The 25,514-nt window shown below is 38.6% G+C and overlaps 1 protein-coding gene across 2 annotated transcripts in view; it reads right to left on the bottom strand.

Annotated features, from left to right (window-relative positions):
- Positions 1-25,514, bottom strand: part of OCA2 (OCA2 melanosomal transmembrane protein) — a 207,306-nt gene that overhangs the window by 121,346 nt on the left and 60,446 nt on the right. For both annotated transcript variants that reach the window (XM_071803651.1, XM_071803652.1), the window contains 3 exons: positions 15,548-15,705; positions 13,058-13,140; positions 12,586-12,739 (listed from right to left, as the gene is read on the bottom strand). In XM_071803651.1, the coding sequence (XP_071659752.1) occupies positions 12,586-12,739; positions 13,058-13,140; positions 15,548-15,705 (395 nt within the window). The remainder of the gene's footprint in view (positions 1-12,585; positions 12,740-13,057; positions 13,141-15,547; positions 15,706-25,514) is intronic.

Here is a 25,514-nt window from a genome sequence, read left to right as displayed (position 1 = left end):
TTATTTGTAAAAAGCTTGTCTCACGATTGCCCATGATATGATAAACACATGTTGAATGCCAATTCTGTGTTACCTTCCATACTCTTAATTAAGGAGTTAATTTTAAGGTAAGAAATGAAAGCAACCCAAATAATTTATGCCACAAGTCTTTGTGCTTGATATTAATTAAAAATATAAATTTCCAGAGCTATAATGCAAACTGAATTTAGACAAGCTAGACCTTCTCCTGATTTACATTTCTTTATCTATCTGAGAGTGCTTTGGAATATTTGTCCAGAGTTCAGCAAATCTTTTGGGAAACTACAACAGCAGCATCATAAAAGTGATGCAAAATTCCAAACACTTTATCTTGTACAGGGCTCCAGGAGGTAAAAGGAAATTATTTAAAGTCAATTGAATGGTGATATCTATGCTATTTCAGAGCATACATTTCCCAGCTGAAATAAAGGGCATGCGTATTTCCAAAATGTGTTTCTGAAGATCTTTGATAAATGATACATCATAACAAATATTTTATTTCCACGAGTCCTTCTTTAAAAGTGATAAATGGCAGTTGAAAGATGACTGTCAGTGACTATAATGTAAAGCCTCAAATGCAGCCCCAGTTCATTTCTAATCCATTTTTTCTTCAGTGAAGCCTGTTGCATTAAACTACTTCTTTTACTGAGAAACTAAATTTCATATGATAGACTGGCAGCATTGCTACATTTCAACAGGAGACAGTAATCCCCAAGCCTATATCTACATATGGCTTTTATTCATATTCGACCTTCCTCCAGAGTAGCTGAGACCTTCCCTATAAAATCAACAGCCACATTCCTCTTGGACTCTATAAATTTACTAATTCAAGTCTTTATTCTCAGGGAATAGGGAGAGAGAGAAGGGGATAAAATTTGTGCCAGGATAGTTTTTTTCTGACTTTATATTTTATATATATATATTCCTTTTTATGTTTTAGTAGGGTTTATTGGGTTAAAAGAAGATATCCTCACCAGTGGAAGATGGTTTTTTTCCAAAGACAAAAAAATATTTTTTCCTAGAGATAATGAAGTATTAGTCTGACTGCCTCTGGGAACATGTTCCTCAGTCAGATCCCTCAACAGACATCATCTTATCATTTGCTGTCATATACTTTATAAATTTTGGTGCTCTGCACTGCCTTGCACTATTCCACCTCTTTTAGCAGGACACAGACAAAACTTCAGGCTTTTATATTATACATATATGATCTACTTACAGTTTGGAAAATTAATGCCAAAGCCTGAAACTGGCACCAGATCCTGAAATCAAAGCTGAAATTTGCAGGGAAAAAAATAAAATCATAATTTAGCAAAATAACGTAGGTAACTTTTCCTAACTCTGTTAAGAAGCATAACTGAAAATTTGGGATTATGTTAGGAAAAAACAAGGTTCAAAAAAAGTCTTGGAGTAGTTTGAGCTCCGCCTTGCAATAGATCCACTTCAAGGCTGAATGGCAACAAATCCTCAATTCATGAAAATTTGCTTTAGTTTTGGCAAATTGAACAATTTGGAGAGAACATGAACCAATAGACTAGAAATACAGGATATAGTCATGTACAGATGAGCTCAGAGCAACTTAAAAGGAAGGTCAATAGAGTCAGACGTATTTACTTGATATTCTTCATGCTCACCTGTGTTGTAGAGACAGTCTAACCAGTACCAGTTAGTGAAGGCATAGTAGTTTATCTCCTTCATTCAGCTGGTGATGGTAGCTGATGCTTTACCCTCCTCCCCCTTATTTGCTCCCTGCAGGAGCTCTGCAGAAGCAGTTCTGCAGCTTTTTCAGCTGTGAGACACTCTTCCCAGCACACGGGAGCACCTTGCAGGGGATGTGCCTCAACAGCTAGTGTAAAATGAATGATAATGGAAAAATTAATTGTCTTAGAATTACTTAGTTAAGTAGTGGCAAGTAAATTCTGTAGGGATTTTAATGAAGCAAAAGGGAGTTGTTTGACATAGTTTAGAAAGTATGACTTATACTGATGCAGTATTCGGTGATGGAGTGAAGCAGCTCTTGAGGCAAGTGCATAGGGTGTAGCTGCTGAAAGATGATGAGCATGAAGGATCCCAAAGTGACTACAAACATCACAAAAATCAGTGATGGCAAGTACAGCTATTTATATCTTTGTCTGCAGATTAGGGCACTATCTGTCTGTATTCTATACATGCAGCCATGAAAATCATAAACTAAGACTTTACACTAAGGTTAAATATTTAGAAAATCTTATTATCAGACTCACTATTGTAAGCCAAAACATGTCACAACTGCATCACTAAACACAAATATGCCTTGCTAGGAGAGGGAGAGGGAGAGGGAGAGGGAGAGGGAGAGGGAGAGGGAGAGGGAGAGGGAGAGGGAGAGGGAGAGGGAGAGGGAGAGGGAGAGGGAGAGGGAGAGGGAGAGGGAGAGGGAGAGGGAGAGGGAGAGGGAGAGGGAGAGGAAAGGGAAGGGAAGGGAAGGGAAGGGAAGGGAAGGGAAGGGAAGGGAAGGGAAGGGAAGGGAAGGGAAGGGAAGGGAAGGGAAGGGAAGGGAAGGGAAGGGAAGGGAAGGAAAGGAAAGGAAAGGAAAGGAAAGGAAAGGAAAGGAAAGGAAAGGAAAGGAAAGGAAAGGAAAGGAAAGGAAAGAAAGGAAAGGAAAGGAAAGGAAAGGAAAGGAAAGGAAAGGAAAGGAAAGGAAAGGAAAGGAAAGGAAAGGAAAGGAAAGGAAAGGAAAGGAAAGGTTTATACAATTTTTACAACAATTCAGTAGTGATTCAGTATAATAGTACTACCATATGTATGAAATACCTGCCCAAGATCAGTAAAGAGCACACACTAGAGAGGTTTGTGGACCTGGAAACATTAACTGTATATTTTAGTATCAACATGCACTGTTGTAAATCTCACAATAAATGTCTGATCCATGTAACTCTGTGAAAATAACTTTCAACATACATTCAATACGCTCTTTTTACAGGCAAATTCTCAACTCTAAAAGACTTGGGTTTTTAAAATAGAAACATTAGATTGTATAGCAAACCCTGTAACTCCTGAAGAATGTCTACACAACCCCAAGGTAAGAAAGCACCGATCTATGACATTCTGTTATAATATTCATTTTCACTCAAAGAGCGTGCCAAATTGCTTGTTATGATTCAATGTCAATGGAGAAAGTCATGGTATAAAGAACCCTGCCTTTAGGGAAAGGCATAGAAGGCAGCAATCTGCCAATTCCTAATGCAGCATTTCAAACATAAGATGGCAATACATAAGACGGCTATCTTAAATAGAATGTGATTAAAAGTAATGACGATGGGGGCAATGGGCACAGACTGAAAGGCAGCAGGCTCCATCTGAATATGAGGAGAAACTTCTTTACTGTGAGGTCCCAGAGCACTGGAACAGGCTGCTCGGAGAGGTTGTGGAGTCTCCTTCTCTGGAGACATTCAAAACCTGCCTGAACACATTCCTGTGTGATCTGCTCTGGCGAACCTGCTTTAGCAGGTGGGCTGGACTAGAGGATCTCCAGAGGTCCCTTCCAACCCCAAACATTCTGTGATTCTGTAATACTATATGGCATCCAACACAACTTAGCATCTTTATTAGTTCACTTTTACCTCTCTGTATGGTATGTTGACTGAAGAGGCTAAGAAATACATGACAGGGATGTCTTGGGAGTTTTGTCTAGGAAAGATATCCCTGAAATTTTGTGATTAAGTAACTACATTGAGTGTCATCAGCTAACATCAGTTCTTTCTATATGTAAAAAACAGTGCATAGCAGGGGCAGGGAGAGTCTTAAGAAGACAAAATTATTTTCTGTGAATAAAACATCTGATTAATACATTCCTCTTTCCTCTATAGGAAAGCTGTAAGTCAATACTAGATTCTGCAAAGGTCTTTGTTACTCTGTAGCTCTGTAAAAGGCTTGGAGTGAACAATTCATACAATTTGCAAACTTTTCACTGTGAGCTTTCTTCCCCCCTGACATCACTGCTTACTGTTTGTAGAGAAAACTGAATGGGCTAAATGTTGTTATAGGACATTGAACTAACTGGCTCAAAGTAACCCTCAAATGATGAATGGATAAATATATCCTTACTGTATGAGATTAGTAAGACTATCGAAACCCTCATATTTTAATGCTTTGCAAACTTGGGGGAAAAAAAGCAAAGCTAGAGAAAGAGTATAGAGTCAGGAAGGAAGGAGGGAAAAAGCATTTGTACAGATGTTGGCCAGAGGATCCAGAAGAGGGTTTATTTCCTTATGATGAGGGTTGAAACAGCTGTTCAACTTCTAAGCTGAATCTGGTTTTTAAATAGTCTCCAACCTCAGAATATTGTTAATAAGAACAAGCACGAAAAGATATAGCATCAAACCTAGGAAATATTTCTATCAGATTGATACAAATAAGAGTCGTCTGTCAAAACCATATAATTCCAGCCACGGATGGATGTTTTCCAGCCTCTACCTGTATGGATGGCTCTGATGTAAGAAAATTATTTTTATACACCTCCAGGAAACACCAGAAAGGGAATATCCAGTAATATGTGACAGTTTGAAAGCCCATCAGAGTCACATTTTAAAAGTGAGTGGTTTTCTTTGATATGAATTTGGAGGTTTTGTCTTGATGTGAAATTGGACAGAGGCACAGAGAGAGTTGATGTTCTGTAAATAAGGGCCTTGAGTCAGGTCAGATTAAAAGAAAGGTGAGCCCTGTGGAAAGACAGGATGGTGATTGTTTTTATGTGCCAAGGCACCTCACTACTGTAATATTTTTGCTATGAAAAGCATTTGCTCTCTGACTAAAGCAGAGACATCTGGTCACGAGCCAGTAAAGGACTAATGTTGCTACCTAGAAGATGATACTGCTGATATCAGACTGCTACTGTAGGCTAATATGACCAAAGGCATTGTATATTGACAGGACAGCCTGGCAACAAGCTTTCAGTCTTATAAAACCCTTTGTAAAGGTCAGTCCAGTTCTTCAGTACCTATCTGAGCAGGCCTTGCTGCCTACATCCAGTGCACACGCTCATTTTTGTGTCCTAAAAGCATTTTTTGTGGGGCCTGCAAGACCCTCATATTTTCAGTTTCAGAATGTTTTCTGAAACTGAAAAAGATACCATCATCTCAGTTTCCCTAGTTATATCAATATCCTCAAGGCCAGTGAGATTGTGAATTTCTAGTAAAGAAATTACACAAAACAAACCACAAAAGTGAGGGGCAAACCTTACTTTCCCTGTGTGAATTTTTGTCAGCTTTCTTTTAATGTTAGGGTAATAGGACAAATAGGACCATACAGAATTACACCCATGCACTATGAACAACAGTACAGCAAACTGCAGCACTTGCATTACCTTTACAGGTAGGTTTCTGCTCTATCCAGCAGTTCCTCTGAGAGTCTTACTTCCCTGACATCTCTTCTCTTTCTCACTCCAGTTTTGTTCTGTGGTTGTTTTTTTTTTTCCCTCTTTAGATCATGCCATGGCACCTCCAAGCCTACCCCCCACACTCTCTCATGTTTCTTCATTCTTTTTGTCCCTTGCTCTTGCTGAAGTAAGACAGCATTTGAGGCCCCAAAAGAAGCTGAGTGGTTCTTGTCCCTGTTTGTGTGCATTAGAAGTGTATGTGTGTTCTAATACGTTGTTAAAATTTTAAGACTTCATTGCTCTCTACCCCTCTGGTTGCCGCAGGCAGGGTAGAAGCTGAACAGCAGCATTCAATTAAGCTAATTTAATGTTCTATTGCCTGTCTCAAACAGAAAGGAGAAATATAGAGTATGCAAGACAGGGAACATATTTGTGCTTGACAGTCTTTCACAACTCGAACAAAATACAGCTCAAAATTCGTTTTAAAAAAACAATAGAAAATAGAAAATGGACATGTGGGAATTAGTTTTTACACTTAGTGTTGAAAATATGACTCCCATTATTTCAAAAAATTGCATTCTGTGAAAAGTGGACCATGGGTGACCGCATCTTTTAAAGCAGATAATCCTATGGAGTCCTTAGAATAGCAAGCAGCACCATCCAGTGGCAGTTTTTTCCCATTAAGTTCTTTATCAAGGCAAATTTACATACTACAGAAGCACCATAGCACCCAAAATAAAATATTTTACCTTAAAGCGTATATAGACAGAGCACAGCCAGACTTCTACCAAGACAGATGAAACAATTAAACAGGCAATAGTTAGTGTAAAACCAATATTCGTATTGGATTAATAATACAAAACCGTTGTTACAACATATCAAGCTGAGATCCAGCTGAGGATTTTACTAGTTGTTATGCTGCATTTTTGTTTGAATTTAAACTTATCCTGTCCCTGTTTCACAGCACTCTGCTTCCTTTATAATTCCTTTGTTGCAGTTACAATAGGTAAAAGTGACTGTAGCCAGCTCTCTCCTATTGGATGTCCTCATTGATGGCAGTGGTTCTGCTCTACTCAAATCCTGGTACTTCTGGGGTACTAATCTACGGTTCCTCATAAGAAGCAACTTGTAATGCTCCTGCACAGCTGCTTTAAAATCATTTTAAGCCTCTGAAAATGCATGGAGGCACAGAGATCACACCTTCCATCTAAATCAAAGAAAGGCAGGGAATGACTGTAAGCCTTCTCAGTCCATAGTGCTTAACTGCTAGCTCAGTTGCAGGCTGTTCTCCCTGGCACAACATCTAGGGTACCATTTGGTGAATATTTCACTCTAGGGGACAGGCTGGATGGATCATCTGGATCCCCTTGTCCTCCAATACGTATCTCAGCAGGCTTTGCTGCCTTCATGTGCTCCGTGTGCCTTGATACCATTCTCAATGCACAGCCTCAGTTTATATTCTAAAAGCATTATTCATGGGAACAGAAAGACTCCCCCCATTTTATTGCACATTTTCAGCTAGGGGAAAACAAACAAACAAACAAACAAAAGCACGCTTTTGAATGGTAATGGTGTTTTAGGGTTATGGGGACTCCAAAGCAGACCCACAACCACATGCTGCCCAGGGAGGATGCAGCTAGCTTGCTCCAGAAGCAGCTAGATTTTTCTTCATGCTAAGTTTTTCTACTGGATTTTGTGGTTTAGGCTTCACTACATTGGATTCATGTTCCGTGCAACTCCTAGAGTCACAGCATTCATTAATTCTGCCTCACGCTGGGAAGTTCTTTCTCCAGGCCCTATCTCTTGGCTTCATTTCTGCCTCACTGTAAAACACTGCAAATAATCAAGACAATCTCAAGGCAGCCTCCTCTCTCCCCTGGTCAGGACCAGTAGTCTCTCAAGGAAGGCTCAGTGTGCAGGAGAGCATCCTTGGCTTGATGGAAGGTGGCCAGCCCACCCAGCAACACTGCCTTTCCTGCTCTGCCCCAATCTTGGGCTCTTTTGCTCCCCCCCAACAAATGAGAGCAGATGAGGGCAAACTTTTGTTCTTGCCCAGGGAGGTATGGCTCAGATTCTTCACCAAAGAGGATAGATCATTTCTTCTGATAATCTGCCCCTAATTTTCTGCCAACATCTACCACAGTGTTTTAATTCCTCATCACAATTTTTCCATCCTTGAATGACTGGAAATAATATCAGCAGGAATATATTATTTCCCAAAAAGTCTGGGTAGAGCAGTAGCTACAATTTTCTTTTTTACACCTTGTTTTCCAATAAAGTTTATGGATTTTCTTCTGTCCCTTTTCTACTGATATTTCAGTAGTATATATGTTGAGGTAGGAACACTCTAATCCACATTCTTCTCTGTCTGTACTTAAAGACAGATCAATATGAGAATGGATGAGAAGCAAGAATCCATGCTGAGTAAGCTGATTACTGGTTTCTGTGACTTTCCTCGTCAGAAAAATTCTCCATTAAGAGTAGCCTATTGCCATCACTTAGTATCATGTTCTGTATAACAGTGAATATTTCTTCTGTTCTCCTAGTCCCTCTCCAAAGCATCATTTTCCACATGGAAATAAATAGCCTCATTACTGGAAATAAGCAAAAACTGGACTGTGAGAATGTAGACAGCAGTAATAACAAATATCTGATTTCATTTGTAAAAATGCTTCCTGTGAGGAATCATTGGTTCAACCAGCCCACAAAGCTAGAAAATTTATCAGATCGAACCACATAAAAGTTCTGCTCTTTGCAGCTAATTTCTGCTGGTTAGATGTTATTAAAAGTCACTCTGCTTCAAATTAAAGAAATTAGGCTTAAGGGATATTTATTCATAATTTAAGCCCGTTAATAATAGAAAATTAACATGGAGAGAAACTGCCATTCTCCATTTCCATTAAAGTAATAAAAACTGTGATTATAAGCCCATGCTTCATGCTAGTAAGAAACTAGAGTTCTTAAGGCCAGATCTTGCACTTTCTAGTATTTGTGTTTTAAGGAGAAATACAGACATGTAAATGTTATTCAGGATGTCAGATCATTAAAATGCCATTTGAAAGATTCTAGCAAAATTCTTTCTTAGTACTACCTGCAAGACAGGATATGACACTAAATGATAACTCTTACGAAAAAAAAAAAACCTATGGAAGCTCTCACAGAATTTCTGATACTTGCTGGTGTCACTTTTCTGCCATTTGATGTTCTATTGGCATCTTTTCCTTTTTTTTTTTTTTATTTAATAAAATTAATTTTATTCTGCCTGACTAAATAAAATGTTTTATGGAATAGCTTTTAAAAGACCATTACCTTCAGATTTGTTTCTCCTGGCTCATTTAAGTATCATAAACAGCTAACACTCAATTTTAACCCGTAACACAAAACAAATATATTATTGAAGGAAAATATTGGACAAGTGCACACAATAATTCATTCAAATGAATGAGCTTTGTCCTTTGATAATAAATGTTTAACATTCCTTCTTACATATTTCTAATATATTTCTAATTAATGCAACTACGATATAGCTGCAAACATGCAGTTAAGAATTACTAATAAGAGCTTTATCAACTCAAGAAACTTTTCTAAATACAAATAAAATTTTATAATACTAACAGGTATTTTAAGATATAGATAGGCAGATATATTTCTCTTCTGGGTAACCAGTGTATCATCCCATTCTTTGTATACATAAATATAGGCAAAAAGAGACAAATCTAAAATATCTTACGGTATTGCAAAGAGGAAACAATGGGATTTTGTCTACGCTGCATTTCCTTAACTATGCTGTATCACCAGAAACAGCCATTATTGAATCTGAGTGAACAGGGTGTAAATAGTCACTTGAGTTATAAACACAGAAAAAAGGTTTTGCTGGAAAAATAATTGAAATCAAAGAACGCAAAAGACAAAACACACTCTTAGCTGAAAGAACAAACATGTTTGGAGTAGAAAAGTGTAAAAATTACATTTCTAAGATTTTTTTCTTAGATTTTTTTCAAGTTTTCAATCAAAAAGGGTACACATTTTGAGGATCAAAATAAAAAGAGCCTATCACCAAATATGTTGTGACCTAATTTAGTTCAGCAACAACAGCATAGAACTCTTGACATCTGCACTTTTTACAGGATGTCCCTGTAGACCAATGTGAAAACACAGCTCATCTTACCTATGTTCCTCAGTAATTCTGAGGTGTCAGACAGTAGAGCTGAGATCAACAAAGGTAAACCTGGAATACGTTGGGGTTTTTTAGCAAACATTTTTTTTAATTTCCTGTGTAGTGTATGCTTCCAAGAACAACATGAAATACTTTGTTGTTTTCAACAAGTCTATAAAATAGATTAATTAAATAATACGACAAGAAGCAGAATTTTTTTTCTCCTTTCTCCTCTGGGAGAAGGGGAGGGAACAGAAGACTTAAATGCAAAGAGAGAACTGATCAATACTTGAAGAAAAACCAATTTCAGGATAATTAATGTCTAGTTACTGAAGAAAAGGATGATTACATGGTGGGGTGGGGGTGGGGGGAGCGGAAAAAGCTCACAGATTTCAAACAGAAAATGTAACTAAGAGATGTCCATCTGAAGGAAGTTAAAAGCAAAATACCAAAAACTCAAGGGATGGAGTAGGATCATTAAATAAGAAAATAGTATTTGTGGCAAGTATAAAAAATAAATCAGAAATTAAAGAGGAAAAAGAGGCATCTTTTTTTAACCAGAAACATATTTGTATTTTACAAATACGTAACACATTACCAGTTTCAAATGAAACACTTAAAATAAAAGCCAAAATAAATGACGTTCAGTAACGTAATGTGTTTTCTGAAGAAGAGCATATCCTGAGTCAATAAGGTTTCACTGACAAGGAGTGGTACTTGACATACGTTGGCCTCCTAGATATTTGATGCCAACAGAGAGGCAAACAGTTGTTTCAAAGCAGAAATTACTCTGTGTCTTTACAGTGGTGCAAGTTTGGTGACGATGACAGTTTACAGTAAATGCATTTCGTTTTCGAGCTGGAACCTCTTACTTCATTCACTTTTTCCATCATCTGTATCTGCAGGAGGCAGAAGTCCTTGCAGCCTGTTCTCCTGCACACTCCCTGGTGACTAAGGTAGCAAAGGGCAAGGCGGGAAGGGGAAGGAAGGATTAAAATATAACAACAGTGGGGTTGAGGAGGTTGTGGGCAGATCTACAGTTCATGACTGGGGAAAAAGGCCATGCAGAAAGAACAAGATTTCACATGGCTCTTATGAGTTTTAGCAGATAAAATGGTTCTTCTTTCTTCATTGTTATAAGAAAATATGTGACAACATAGCTCTAAAATTTGTTTGTGTGTCCGCACTGTCTGAAGTTGAAGCTGCACTGTCAATGACAATGAATAAAGTACAGGAAGCTAATAAAGACAGATAAAAATGGGGAGCAGCAACACTGAAAATTAAAATCCGTGAGAGATTGCTCCTGCAGCAACACCAATTGATTTCTTTTAACAGTGTAGATGGCTAATGGAATAGAGTGCAATGTGTTGAGAAAGCAGGACTTCAGGCACTGAAGTTATAAATACTGAATATAAGGTAAGCCACTATTACATATTCTAAAAATATTAACGTCCGTCTCTTGCAATACATCCATGAGGGAACCAAACAGTCAATTTTTGGTTTTATGACAGTTATTTCTAATTTCCAGCTTATATATTTATAGTTTGAAAATTACTCTGCTTATAGCATTTGTCATTCCTAGAGATGTTATGGAGAAAACAGCTAACATCATGATAAAACAGGTGACTTTCCGTGTTTTATAATTCAAAAACCTTTACTCTAAGTATCTATTTCTACCTTTTAATTTGCAAAATTAATTTTTCTGACAACAGAAATTTTTCCCTGATCTTTTCACAGAAACAATAAGGTAATGATCTGGTTTATGGCTTTATTCTTAGAAACAAAAGAGAAATGCATGCTTTCCTCGGGTTTGCTTTTCAATTTCAAGCCTCTGTTTCATTTGACACATGAATTGTTCCAAAGAAGCTTCCTAGGATGCAAACATAAAACCACCTTTTACATACAGATAAAAAACGTTATGTTTTTGCAATTGATAAAGGCTTGCATTGTTGGGGTTTTTTGAAAATAAAAGCTGCATTTTAGAGTATAAAGTTTTTTTGGCACTGTGCTGCATACCTACATATATTTACAGTAAAAGCTATTCCAGTCCCCTTCAACACTTAATATTATATCCCTTTGCTCATTTATAGAGTACATAGAGGCAGTTTTCATTTCATAAATCACCATTGCTGAACAACATAATCTAAAGGTCTAAAGCATCTGCCGTGTTGTGTACACTCATTATTGATGTTTGATTAGAAGCTGTTAGACTATCTTACCATTTCAAGGGGCAACAGGATGAAAAGCTTAAAATATGTAAGAGATGTGGAAGAAAACGTAGCCTGCCAGATATATTTACTATGGAGCACTTTGTAGACTTAACAGTGTGGATGCTCACACAAATTTAAAAAAAAAAAAAAAAAAAGTTCCCCCCTGTATCTGTTCTGTATTTCATGATAATTAGACAGTGTTTTCAGTTCAAAGAAGTCAGTCCTATGCTATTGCTGATGTGTTTTCCATCCTTAGTGACGATGCAAGTTTTTTTGTTGGGTTTGGTACCTCAAGGCTTTGGAATGAACTTGCAATATATGTTTAAAGTTCCCTTGCCCTTGACTTCCTCATGTTAATTCAGACTCCATTGCCTCTTTAAATAATGCAGTAAAACAATTTCTAAATGTCACTCATTTAAAAGTGTGCTTAGTTTAATCTTTTAAAACTACGCTAAATCCATAGTGTAAGGTGCCTTGGAGAGGGTGACAACCAAAGCTTTTTCTCTTTTACCTTATCTTAAAAACAATTAACTTAGGTTTTCTGCACCTTTTATAAACCAGACTTATTTTCCCTCTCACAGCCAAACTATAATCCTGTTAAAATATGGAAATACTAATAGGTCCTACTAGAAAAATACACAATATCACTGTAATGTTAATGTAACTTACCAAAATCAGTTACAATTCAGAACAATTTCCTTGTGCATATCTAATTCATGCCCTTAGGAACACTGGCAAGGATTCATATACACATTTTAGAAGTATATTAAATGCAGAATTAAACCTTTCCATATGTTCCATTTACAATGCAGGAGGAAAATAAAATCAAAGTACTAAGCATGACTTACTTCCAATATGATCAGTACGTAGACACCTACTAAGATGATGGACGCAATTGTTACTTGTGCCTCTATATTTGCGTGAACATACTGATGTTTCATGGAGAGAGGAACACTTCTAGGCTCCTGTAGGAAAGCTTGAATGTTTATGAAGATGGTACCTCTGGTGAAAGAAAGAGTAGTTTTTCTTATTTCTGGAATGAATTACCATTAACTTTATTTATGCATTATAATTTTCTATTGTTATATCTTTACAATTGCAAGACACTTTTCCAACATTTTCACTCTATCCCTCTAAACAGCATTATTTGGAAAGTAACTCAAGTACAAATCAGCCCTGTAAATCCATTTACAAAGCAACAAGGAGTCATCTTTTCCTGCCCCTCTGAAACAGGCAGAGATAGATTATTTTTAAAACATCTGTTCCTTCACAGGCAAGTCAACGTAAGCTACTATTTCATATCTCATTCTCTTAGCTGACCTGTTTGGTATCTGAAAGGTTCTAGATGTGATGATTTGCTGATTTCTTCTTGAACTTAAGGGTAGAGACCAGTTGTATACCACCTGCAAGAGAGCCACATTTGGCAATATATGAACAAAAGTCAGCGGAAGTGATATGTCTCCGATCTACTTATTCTTCTTTGTTCTCTCTCCTGTACACTTAGGAGAATTTTTTTGTGGACAAGACGTTACATATACCAGCCTAAATTATTACACCTGATTAGGTATGTTACAGGTGCTCAGGTTGGAGCAAACACATCTTCATCCCCTCACTCAATCAATGAATGAGAGATATCCCCAGGAGGGGTTCCAGAGCAGGGGTGCCAAATCATACTTTCTGCATTGACTATAAGGAGCATCTAGGCTCAGAGACAACAATATGGTTCACTCCCAAAGACTGCCTGGGAAGAAAACTAACATATATAACATGAAAACAATGAGAGGTCCAGGACCAACATTATACCCCCAGACATTATGAAGAGGACAAGGTAGAATTTCAGCAAACAAAAATTCCAGTTTCCATATCTTCTAGTAAAAAGAAACAAATAACCTACAGAAAATAAACACTGTCTGAAACTACCTATTGCTACACACTGACATTCTCACTGTTTTAAATAAAATGAACTTTAAAAACCTTCAAATTTGGTAAATAGGAGCCTAAATCTTGAGTCTGTCCTGACCCTGTTGGCTACAAATTGCAGAAAAAAAAGCAGCTTAATCAGCCAGCTTGGAACATCTGACACAGAAAATTGTCTAAGAAGCATGTAGGCAGGGAAGGTTCTTTTGTTCACCTACTCCTTTGGTCATGTCAGGACTGCCACTGGTGTGGCAGCAGAGGTGAGCTGCTGCAGGTGACTGTACCCTGGTCACCCCACAGCAGCATGAAGGCTCCTTGGGGATCACTGTCACCAGCACAGGCTCCAGCAGCCTCCTCATCATTGGGTTGGGTGGTTTAAGAGAGTAATTGCCATTATGGCACTGTTTGCCATGCTGAGGTAGTGGGATTAATCTTTTGCTGTAGACTGTGAAACTGGCTTGTGCTGGTTTGACTGAAAGCAAGTTAAATTTCTTCATGCAGTTAGAAACTTTTCTTCTTCATAACTAGCATGGTCATTGTTTGGATTTAGTTTGAGAAGAAGATAACACCCTGGGACAGAGTTACTGTTTTTCTTCAAGTAACTTTCCAGTGTCTTTGGGTTGGAACAAAGAGAATGTAAGGGCTTACTGTTATCTGAGTTGTTGTCTGGGAGCCAAAACTTTTCTTAGCTCTCTGCTCACAGGTGTGAGGCAGCCAGGAAGGCGGCATAGATGGGGCAGAGCTTGACTGACATCCAGACTGATCAATAAGAATATTCCATCCCATCAGCATCATGCTTCGTATTTAAGGAGAGTTGGATTTTCTGGCTAGAGGGAGATGGAAACCCATTCCTGTTCTGCTCCGTTTTGGCTTGAGTTCTGTTTTGGAGTTTCTTTTAGTTTGGCTTTTTGTTGTTCTACGATTTTGCAGAGGCCTCTGGTCCTTTCTGCCTTTTTGTCTTTCTCTCCCCCTAAGATTGGCTGTTCAGGGCCAGGGTGCTGCTGCCTGGGACTGGCCGCTCAGTGCAGTCAGAATTACATTGAGCATATTTTACTTCGTATTCTGTTTTCCATTTTATATATAGCAGTAGTAGTAGTGGTATATTAATATTATTGTTATTTTATTAAACTGTGTTTATCTCAATCTATGAGTTTCTCCCTTCCCTTTTGATTCTATCCCCTATTTGGGGTACAGGCAGTGAGCAAGCGGCTATCGTGGTTATATTACTAGCTTGGGATAAACAGCAACAAGATGTAAACAGGAATACTGTCAGCATTGTTCAGATGCGCTGTAGAGGCAGGCCATCCTGTCATGAATACGGAATGAGAGGCAGTTGTTTGTACGTCAATGCAATTTATTAAATGATAAAGCTTATTTTTATTTTTCAGTGATATACATGACAGGCTGTAAAAGATCTTCCTTCACTGAGCTGTCTGGGAGAGAGCAGCAGAAACTTGCTACAAAAAACATCAACATTCAGAAAGCCTTAAGAGAAATAAAGCCAATAAATGTGACATATGTTTGAGGAAATAATTTGGAAAAAAAAAAAAAAGAGTTAAAATGCATTTCAGTGAGTGCAAAAAGGCACTTTACACTTGTTTCTTCCTTCTAAGGCAACCTTTGAAACATTGCCAATTTTAAACACAAGAACTTCCATGCTAAGTGTCAGTCAAGAGGCATAAGTATTACAAAATTTTAATATAGGAAGCTAAAGGGAGTCTTATAAAGACAAAAGAAAACGTAACTTCCCTCTTATCCTAAAAGTTTTCTAATACTGACATTGACACACTTCACAGCAGGGAAAAGCAGGACCACCTAATCCACACAATGGTGATGGAAATATATGTGACAAAATGCATCTCAAAAAGTGAAAGAAAATTTAAAGACCATCACCTGCTGCTGGCGTCTTCTCCTTGATCCAGGATCTTCAGTCTGAACAACTTGTACTATAATGAATTCCTCTGTTTCCTGACTAACTACATCTGCTGCAAATGGGCCTCCTATTTCTAATTTCAACAGAGCAGAATCATGAACATCAGTCAGATTCATAGCTGTTAGTAAAGTTGTTAAGGTGTAAATTTCCAGTAAAAATTAGTATAGGCTGTACAAATTCCAGAAAAAAAAAAATAATAAAAAAAAAAATTAGTCAACTTATATTGAAAAACACACTCTTCAGCTAAAATGTTTAAGAAACTATGAAAATTACAAAACAGATGTCTATGTCTTCACGAAGTAGCACTGTTTCATGTGAGTTTCCTAAGGAAAAGGATTTACAGAGCAAATACTTCTATCCTTTCCCAGTGACTTTTAAGATCACTTGTACTTTCAGCTGAAACTGCAGATGTACCCAAGCTCCAAAAAAAAACATATGGAAATAGACAGAGAAGTAAGGTTCTTTAAGGGGTTGTACTAGATGAAAGGCTGCATCCTTAGCACAATAGTTTAAACATCACAGAATTCATACTGGGGAAAACACTGTGGAAATTCCAGCAACGGGGAAAACTAAACCAGAATCAACATCCTATTCAGGCCAGATGATTTGCTTTTTAGTAAAAATTTTACACACAAGTTTTCAAACATCTGAAATACATATTCTCAAGTTCCACTCCGTTGCAGTACTCACAGACTCTTTCTCCTCCAACTCCCTCTTCTACTTTTTCTTTCTTTCTCGGACATCTAGTATAAGGTGTGGTCAAACTACATTCCTAGTCTCATACAACTGAAATATCAGCCAACCATGATCCACAAATCCATTGGAAGCTTGGCTCTATTAGTCCCAATACGTGTAGGACTACATAAACCTAGTACTGTCTACTTAGTATTGTCTACTTCTGCTGCGGTTGAGTAAGAAACATCCCTGTGGGTCTGCAGAAAAGGGAAAGCCTGAGCTCTTAAACCCTTTACAGTCCATTTGTTACTATAAGAGAGCAATATTGTAATTGATTTGCTCTTATCTGTCACCAGATAGATAGCTAAGGCACCATCACAAAAATAAAACAAAAACAAAAACAAAAAAAAAAAAAAAAACACCACTTGATTTTGCAGATATACATTCTGCTGAAATAATATTACTTCATCATATGTTTGATTGTCTTAACAGTTTTAACATCTGACATTTAATTGAGCACATTTAATTGAGCATACTACAGAGTGAATCTATTGCAAGAAAATGTACAAGATATATATACCTACCAGAAGGATTTTCCCAGAAAGACATTTTGTTGCCCACAGAACTCAGAGATTTTAACAGGAGAACAAAACCACCATACACTTAGAGGGGACTCAGGGTGGTATTTTACCCTGCTTTCCAGTGAGCCCCAGTAAGGCCATCCATGGTAGACCAGTCTCTAATTGGGAAAGCTTTATGACAGTAGGCAGGGGTCCTTCATCTTCAAGAGAGTTGTTGCATCTGTCCACATTCCCAGCAGGAGAACTGGTTCTAGAAGAGAGATGTCTCTCACGTTGACCCACAAAAGACCCTAGCAGATCTAGCAGCAGGTGAGCAGCCAACGTTTTGCAAAGCAATATAAATGTCACCCTGCTTAGCACACTGGGCTGAGCAATTGCCACCTATGTCATTCATGTGCTATTCATTAAGACTGAACCTTCCAAACAGCTATTTGCTTAAAGGAATCACACTGAAAAGGGTATTAAAAAGAAAAATATCTCAGCTGTAACAAGTCAGGAGAATTTACACACACAGCCTTTAGCAAGCATAAATACAAATTACAACAGTTCTATTCTGGTTCTGAAGGTTTTAAGTGTGATTTGGCATCAGTTTTTTTGTGTCCTAATTAATACATGATATTAATCTCAGCTGGAACTATGGCTATACCTTCAACTAGAGACATTAATTATACCTTCTAAAAGACCTGCTGACCTGAAGTCATTAACCCAATGATTTGGGACACCTCTGGACAGTCTGCCTTTTATTAGGAGTGTAGCCAGTAATTTGTGTCTCAAAAAGCTTCAGGTGCATATAATTATGGCATCTTGCTTTTAAGCAATACTTCTAAAATAAATCCCATAATTACCTAGATGGCACATTCAGGAGCTATTATAAAAGATGCTTTAAATTAAAGGGGGGAAAAATGAAACCTTATTTTCAAGAAGAGTGGTTCTATCCCTCTTTTCCTGTAAAGATGAAGATACTTCAGATGTTTTTCCATTCCTTCCTGTGAATTTATAAAACCATCAAAAAGAACCCTACCAAAATAGGTTCTCCTTTGATTGCAGGCAGAACTGAACATTATTTACTGGTCTGCATTGAGGCTCTGAAATCCCATCAGAGTTATCTTTCTCCAAACAATATTAAAAAGACTCTGTCATAATTCCATTGTTAGTCTGCAGCAGATCACATGCTGTATGAAATGGGGAATCAAAATAAGCCAGGAGAAAGCTTCAGCCATGCTTATATGAATCAAAATGCGTTTTTTTTTTTCATCAAACTGCTCCTCAGAACATTTTTGTTCTGCCTTATCTTGGTTTCACATTTCCCTTTAACTGCCAGAATGTGATTTCCTCTATATTTCAATCATTCAGATGTAACTAACTTTTATTTTGCAACTTAGCCATGCTGGGACTTTCTGTCTTTTCTGACTTTTTTTTTTTATTGTGGTCTCCAGGGTGTGCATTTAAAGCAAAAAATCTCCCTGAACAGATTTACAGCCAGAGCTGTTATTTTTTTATTTCACTTGAGCTAAGCTGCCTCAATTTTATGTAGTTTCATTCTTGAAATTATATTACTGCTGTGAATTATCCTGTCAAGGGATTTGGGTTTGTGTATGCTTTGTTCGCCATTACCCAGTGGCAGTCCGTATTTGTATCTGGCACCAGGTTGGGTCCATTGGTCAAAACTAAATCAAGAGCTATTTTTTCTGATCTGTATTTTCTGACTAGTTGTTCCTAGAAGGTATTGCAGGGTGTGTAAAAGCCTCCTCACATCACTTTACTTTTTAGTAGTTTCTGTGGACAACATGGTAGAATGGTATGCAGTGGCTAAACATCTAAATTGGTATTCCTTCCCCACAATTTAGTCTTCTCTACTGTGGACATCTGCATCCAAGTTGGTTACTCCCTTAAAATCTGTGAAAAGAAGGTGCTTTTAAGATGGAAGTCATTACTTTACTTTAGAACACCACACAAAGATGAGAGGCATCAGTTCTCTTTGTTACCTACAAAGAGAGCCCAGGATGACTAACTCAGGTGGAGCTGAGATGAGTCACTCTAATTACGGAGTCTCTACTCTACCCTCCATCGTGCCATTAATTCAGTAGGTACAGAACCAGCTGAAAAGCCATGATTGACAGAGATTTTCTGTTATATTTACATGCAGATGGCTGATTTTATGCTTGCTTTAACATCTACTTGTATTGCCTACTATGAAACGTACCTTCAGAATACTCTATCTATTGATTATTTTCCTCCAAGTTTCCGAGGCGCTTATACATTTTATCCTGATTTATGACCAGGTCACTCATGCTAGTTTCTCTAGGATACTACCATTTTAAAGAAGACAACCTGCCTGGCTCTTAGCATTTATTTTTACATAGTGTCCTTAACTGAAGTTATTTCTGCATCACTTGGTAATTTTCTCTTTTGATGTCCTGTCTCTGCTTGTAGTTTATGATGTTGTTTTTATATCATCCCTTCACAACACACCAAGTTGAACCACACACTTTTCTATACCTATTGGTTTCTCCATCTGAAGAATGCTCTATAACTTTTTTGCCCTTTCTAGAGTGTCAGCAATCTAGTTCAATTTTCATCTACATTGGATCCATCCTTTCTCTCTGTGCTCCATCAGTTATAGAAGTTTTGTAAATTCTTAATAAACTCTTTTTCTGCAGTCTTTTCTCAATGATGCCTCAAGATTCTGTTTCTTTGCCTGCCTCTGCACGTGGTCCTGGTCTTCATCCATCTACTTAGAAGCTTGAACATTGCCTGCAGGCCAAAATGCTTAGAACATTTCCAACAACATCAACAAATATAAATGATTTTTAAATGTGTTCTGCAGGGAAAAATGCAGAAGTGTCTGACAGCAGAGAATTAGAGTTATAAATTTTTTAAAAATTCAAAGGGTAAAAAGTACTAAGGAGGTTAGAGAGGTTATTTTATTAAGTTATGCTCCCTGGGAAAGTAGCACATTTTTAGGACCTCCATGGAAGCTGAAAAGTCTGCTAAAATCTGACCATATTCTTGGCCTGACAGTCTTTCTTTTTTTTTGCTCATGGAGCGGGAAAGGTGACTTGCGTTGTCACTAATGGTCATGCATGATTACAAGCTTTACTAGTGAACTTTTCTTGCTCCGTGATTATCACAGTTGCACCAATCATTCAAACTCATGCGGTTTCAGCAAGGAATTTGATAATAAGGTCAGCCCGTTTACCAATCTTATGTCTGCTCAATCTAGAGCCTCTCCATCAACTTCCATATGTCGAATTGTTCTGAATAGTTCCACTGAATCCAAATGAAATGAGAGATCCAGCCTGTGATCTAAATTTCAACATATAATTGCTATTGAGACGCACCTTCTACTTCTGAATTAGGGATCTTAATCTTGGACTGGATGTAATGAAATCCCTTGGAGATACTGAGAAGGGAGGTGAGTCAGTGCAAATGGTCACTGACTAGTCAATTTGATATGTCCAGTTTTGTCTAATTTGGACTGACTGGAGAACCATTCAGCTATAACTTGAGATGATGTATTTTCACTATGTCTTGTATGTAAAGAGCAAGTTAGCAAGGAATCCCTCACACTTGGTACTATAAAAATACATATCTGGCAAAATGTCAGCCCTGGCTCCAGAAATTTTACTGAGGAGATGTAAAACATTTAGAACAAACAACCAGATTCAGGACTGAAAAGCTTTAAAATGTATTTACAAAACTGCAATATCCTTGGCCAGACTCGGAAAGAATTCACAATCCACTCCCCAGTTATTACCAGGTTTCAGGTCCAAGAGAAGGAAGTTCTGGCAGTCAGTCTGAAAAGGGAAAACAAAATTGCTTTACTTGGACTGACCTAACTTTCCCTCAGCTATAACAGGAACCGGCAGGAGTATAGATGTTGCAAGGGAAGAAAATAAGATTGTTACCAAAACACTTGCCACTGACAGAATAAAGATGGAAATCCACAGCTCAACCAAGTAGGTATGAGACCCATTGCACAGCAATGAGGTAGATGAAAATTTACCTTTTCTTGTAAAAAGAAAATACTTCTACTATTGAGATGAGTAGAAATAGCAGTAACTGTATCAGGTAGGGTGAAAGAAAAGAAGGCATTGTATGAGGGAGACAGACACTTCTTTAAATGACAGTGTAGAGAAGAGTTTGATTGCATCATTCCTTAGTAGATTCTATGAATCCTCATTACTTTTTTATTTCATAAAGCCTAGTTCAATTTAAAAAGTTACTGCCTGTTCCCCATTACTGGAGACAAATGTAAAATTTTGCTTTGATCAGAACAGAAGTTATTAGAAACAAAGGACCAAACACAGAGTAATTTAGCATTTCAAATTATTCAAGTCTGCAAATCTATGTAAGTTGTGGAGAAGAACAAGAATATTTCTCATTCACTTTTTCCTCAATCAGTTAATGAAGAAAAGTTACCTGAAGGTTTGAATGGCCAATTACATAAAATAAAAATGTTCATGTCTTAGAATAGGTACATGTAACTAAACTAAGAAATGCTGGAATTTATTCAGACTCAATATCTTTTCTTCTGGTTTTATAACCTGCTTTCCAAAGGCACATCATCTTATTAATTATTAATGCTTCCCGTTTAACATACAGCCTTTGATAAAAAGATCTAAAAATGCTTCACACATTTACATCAGTAGAGATACTGAATCTTGCTTCCTGCAGAAAAAGGTCCTCTAGCCAGGCTTCAGTATAAACTTACTTCTTTCTGGTGTCGGGGAGCTGACTCTTAGAACTTATAAGCCAATTAATCCCAAGTGTTGTCAAAAAGGAAGAATATTACCACTATTTTGAAAAACTGAATTTGTATCTGGTGCCAATAGTGAAATCAGTACTAAAAAAATTACTAAATATAGAAGAATGTAAAAAAAAAAAATTAAAAAAAAAAAGAAAAAAAGAAAAATCTCAAAAAGCTTCTATTAATTCACAGGAGGCAAGATGTTGTTTTCAGAAACTGCAGCCAGCACACCCCTCAGTGCTACTTGCCAGGTTTGTATCCATGGGGATGGACAAAGCAAAGAGAGATACAAGTGGGCTAATGAAAAAGAAGTTAATGGGGAAAAAAACAATGAGAGTAAAACCAAGCAAGAGATAAAGGTCTAGAAACAAACAAACAGGACCTAGAACAAGTGGTAAATGACTGGCTAAGGGATCAGGAGCACAAGTAGCGTTCTCCTCTGATCCCCCAGTTGGAGGGTATGATGAAGAAAGATACAGAAAGACCCAGCAGATCAATACATGGCTGCAAGACTGATGTCACTGGCAGAATTTGGAGTCTTTTGATCATGGGTCGGTCTGCATGACATCTGGCCTGCTAGGGACAAATGGGATGCACTTGTCTCAAAGAGACAAGGGGAGAAAACCAGATACAGCAGGGGCAAACTAAAGGGTGGCATGCCAGCATTTGTAGGATGGGGTGCTAGCAAGGCCCTCCAGTCTGCTGTCTCAGTGGAGGTAGGGCATGAAGACCCATGCACTAGAAGACACACAAGTGTTACAGATGTGTTAAATACTGCAGACATGCCTGAGAATGACCACAAAGGAATTAGGGCTTCTCACTAGAAAAGGATGGGTGGCATCAATAGCCCAGCTGAAGTGCATCTATACAAACACACGCAGCATGGGCAACAAACAGGAGGAGCTGGAAGCCATTGTGAAGTGGAAAAACTACAACATAGTTGCTATCAACAGAAACACGGTGGGATGATTCTCACAACTGGAGTGCTGCATTGGATGGCTATAAATTCTTCAGAAGCAGTAGGTGAGGAAGTAGAGAAGGTGAGGTAGCCCTGTATATTAAGGATTCTTTTGATTGTCTTGAGCTTGATGAGGATGATGATAGGGTTGAGTGTTTCTCAGTTCTTACCCCATAGAATCAAGGGGAAGACCAACAAGGTGGACATCCTGGTGGGGGTCTGTTACAGACCACCCAACCAGGATGAAGAGGCAGATGAAATATTTTGCAGGCAGCTGGGAGAAGTCTCACGATTGCTAGACCTTGTTCTCGTGTGGGACTTCAACTTACCAGATGTCTGCTGGAAATACAACACAGCAGAGAGGAAACATCTAGAGGGCTCATGGAGTGTATGGAAGACAACTTCCTGACACAGCTGGTCAATGAGCCAATGAGGGAAGGTGCTCTACTGGATCTGTTGTACATGAACAGAGAAGGACTCATGGGTAATGTGATGGCTGGAAATTGCCTTGGACATAGTGATCAGGAAATGACTGAGCTTTCTATTCTTGGAGAAGGTGAGCCTAGCTACTGCTATAAAAGGCAACAAAAATGCTGCTATAAATACATGAGCAACAAAAGAAGGGTTAAGGAGAATCTCCATCCTTCGGTGAATGCGGAGGGAAACATACTGATGGAGGATGAAAGAAAGGCTGAGGTACTAAATGCCTTCTTTGCCTCAGTCTTTAATAGTAAGACCAGTTGTGCTCCAGCTACACAGCTCCTCTGAGCCAGAAGACAGGGACAGGGAGCAGAATGAAGCCCAAATAATCCAAGGGGAAATGGTTAGCGACCTGCTACATCACATACACACAAGTCTATGGGCCCAGTACCCAAGGGTACTGATGGAGCTGGTGGAGGTGATCACCAAGCCACTTTCAATTATTTATCAGCAGTCCTTGCTAACCAGGAAGGTCCCAGTCGACTGAAAGTTGGCTAACATGGTGCCCATCTACAAGAAGGGCCAGAAGGAGGATTCGGGGAATTACAGGCCTGTCAATCTGACCTCGATGTCAGGGAAAGTCATGGAACAGACCATCCTGTGTGCCATCACGCAGCACATACAAGACAACCAAGTGATCAGGCCCAGTCAGCGCGGGTTTATGAAAGGCAGGTCCTGCTTGAACAACCCATCTCCTTTTATGATAAAGTGATAGACTTAGTGAATGAGGGAAAGGATGTGGATGCTGTGTACCTAGACTTATGTAAAGCCTTTGGCACTGTTTCCCACAACATTCTCCTGGAGAAGCTGGCAGCTCGTGGGCTGGATGGGTGTGCTCTGTGATGAATAAAGAACTGGCTGGATGGCCTGGCCCAAAGAGTTTTGGTGAACAGAGTCAAATCCAGTTGGTGGCCAGTCATGAGTGGTGTTCCCCAGGGCTCAGTATTGTGGCCAGTTCCGTTTAATCTCTTTGTCAGTGATCTGGATGAGGGGCCTGAGGATTAACAAGGCCAAGTGCTAGGTCCTGCCCTTACGTCACAGCAACTCCAGGCAGTGCTACAGGCTCAGGGAAGAGGGGCTGGAAAGCTGCTTGGTGGAAAAGGATCTGGGGATGCTGATTGGCAGCTGGCTGAACATGAGCCAGCAGTGTGGCCAGGTGGCCCAAAAGGCCAAGAGCATCCTGGTTTCCATCAACTACAGTGCAGCCAGCAGGCCTAAGGAAGTGATCATTCCACTGTACTTGGTGCTGGTGAGGCCCTACCTTGAATCCTGTGTTCAGTTTAGGACTCATAACTACAGGAAAGACGTTGAGGTGGTGGGGAGAGTTCAGAGGAGGGCTAGTGAAAAATCTGGAGAACAAGTCTGATGAGGAGCAGCTCAGAGAACTGGGGCTGTTTAGCCTGGAGAAAAGGAGGCTGAGGGGAGACATCACTCTGTACAACTCTCTGAAAGGAGGTTGATACATGAAGGGTGTTGGTCTCTTCTCCCAAGTAACGAGCAACACAAAGAGAGGAAATGGCCTCAGTTTGCACCAAGGAAGGTTCAGATTGGATATTAGGAAAAATTTCTTCACCAAAAGGAGTGTCAGGCCTTGGAACAGGCTGCCAAGGGAAGTGGTTGAGTCACCATCTCTGGAGATGTTTAAAAGACATATAGATGAGGTTCTCAGGGACATGGTTTAGTGCCTCAGTTAGGTTATGGTTGGACTTGATGATCTTAAGGGTCTCTTCCCACCAGAATCATTCTATGAAAAGTGCTAAAGAGATGTCATATGAAAAGCAGGTGACCCTCATGTCAGCAGATGCAGGTCTCTCCCAGCAGCCAGACAGAAAGTCCTGCTTCCAAGCAATCCTAAGTTCTAATGGGCATGACAGAAAAAAACAAAAATACTTAAGTGACACTAAGATGATGAAGGATATGAAGTCCAAAGGGGATCACCCTATTTGATTTTTTTAAATATTTAAGACTTTGTTTTGATTTTTTTCTAGTGTATGCGGACACATTTTATGCATGAGCATACATTCATAACATTAATATGCATGAGCATTTTGGGAAAGAAATAGAAATGAGAGGAATGAATTTAAAAAAAAAAAAAAAGAAATATACAGTGTTTAATACCCATTCAACACTTCTTAACAGCTTTTGAGGCATGAGCAAGAAATGAGGTGTTCATTTGCATAATTTAGCATCATATGAGCTGAGAGACTTATTTTCAACCCAAAGCGGTCTCATATAAGAACCTCTAAGGGTTTTGTGACACGGACTACTGCAGCACACCTATCAGCCTACCAGGACATTCTTGTAGACATTCAGAGAGTAAACCCTAGCGTCCACTGGGAATACCACAGTCTGTCAGCCAGCATAAATCACATCTTCAACACTACCATGTCAATGGTTAAGAAGACTACACAAAAATATTAATAATTTATTCACTATGTAACAAAGTAGAGGATAACCATGTGAGCTTACTTCTGTGCAAATGA

The sequence above is a fragment of the Patagioenas fasciata genome, chromosome 1 (assembly GCF_037038585.1).
Source record: "Patagioenas fasciata isolate bPatFas1 chromosome 1, bPatFas1.hap1, whole genome shotgun sequence".
Classification (NCBI taxonomy): Eukaryota; Metazoa; Chordata; class Aves; order Columbiformes; family Columbidae; genus Patagioenas; species Patagioenas fasciata.
This window is presented reverse-complemented; position numbering and strand designations above follow the sequence as displayed.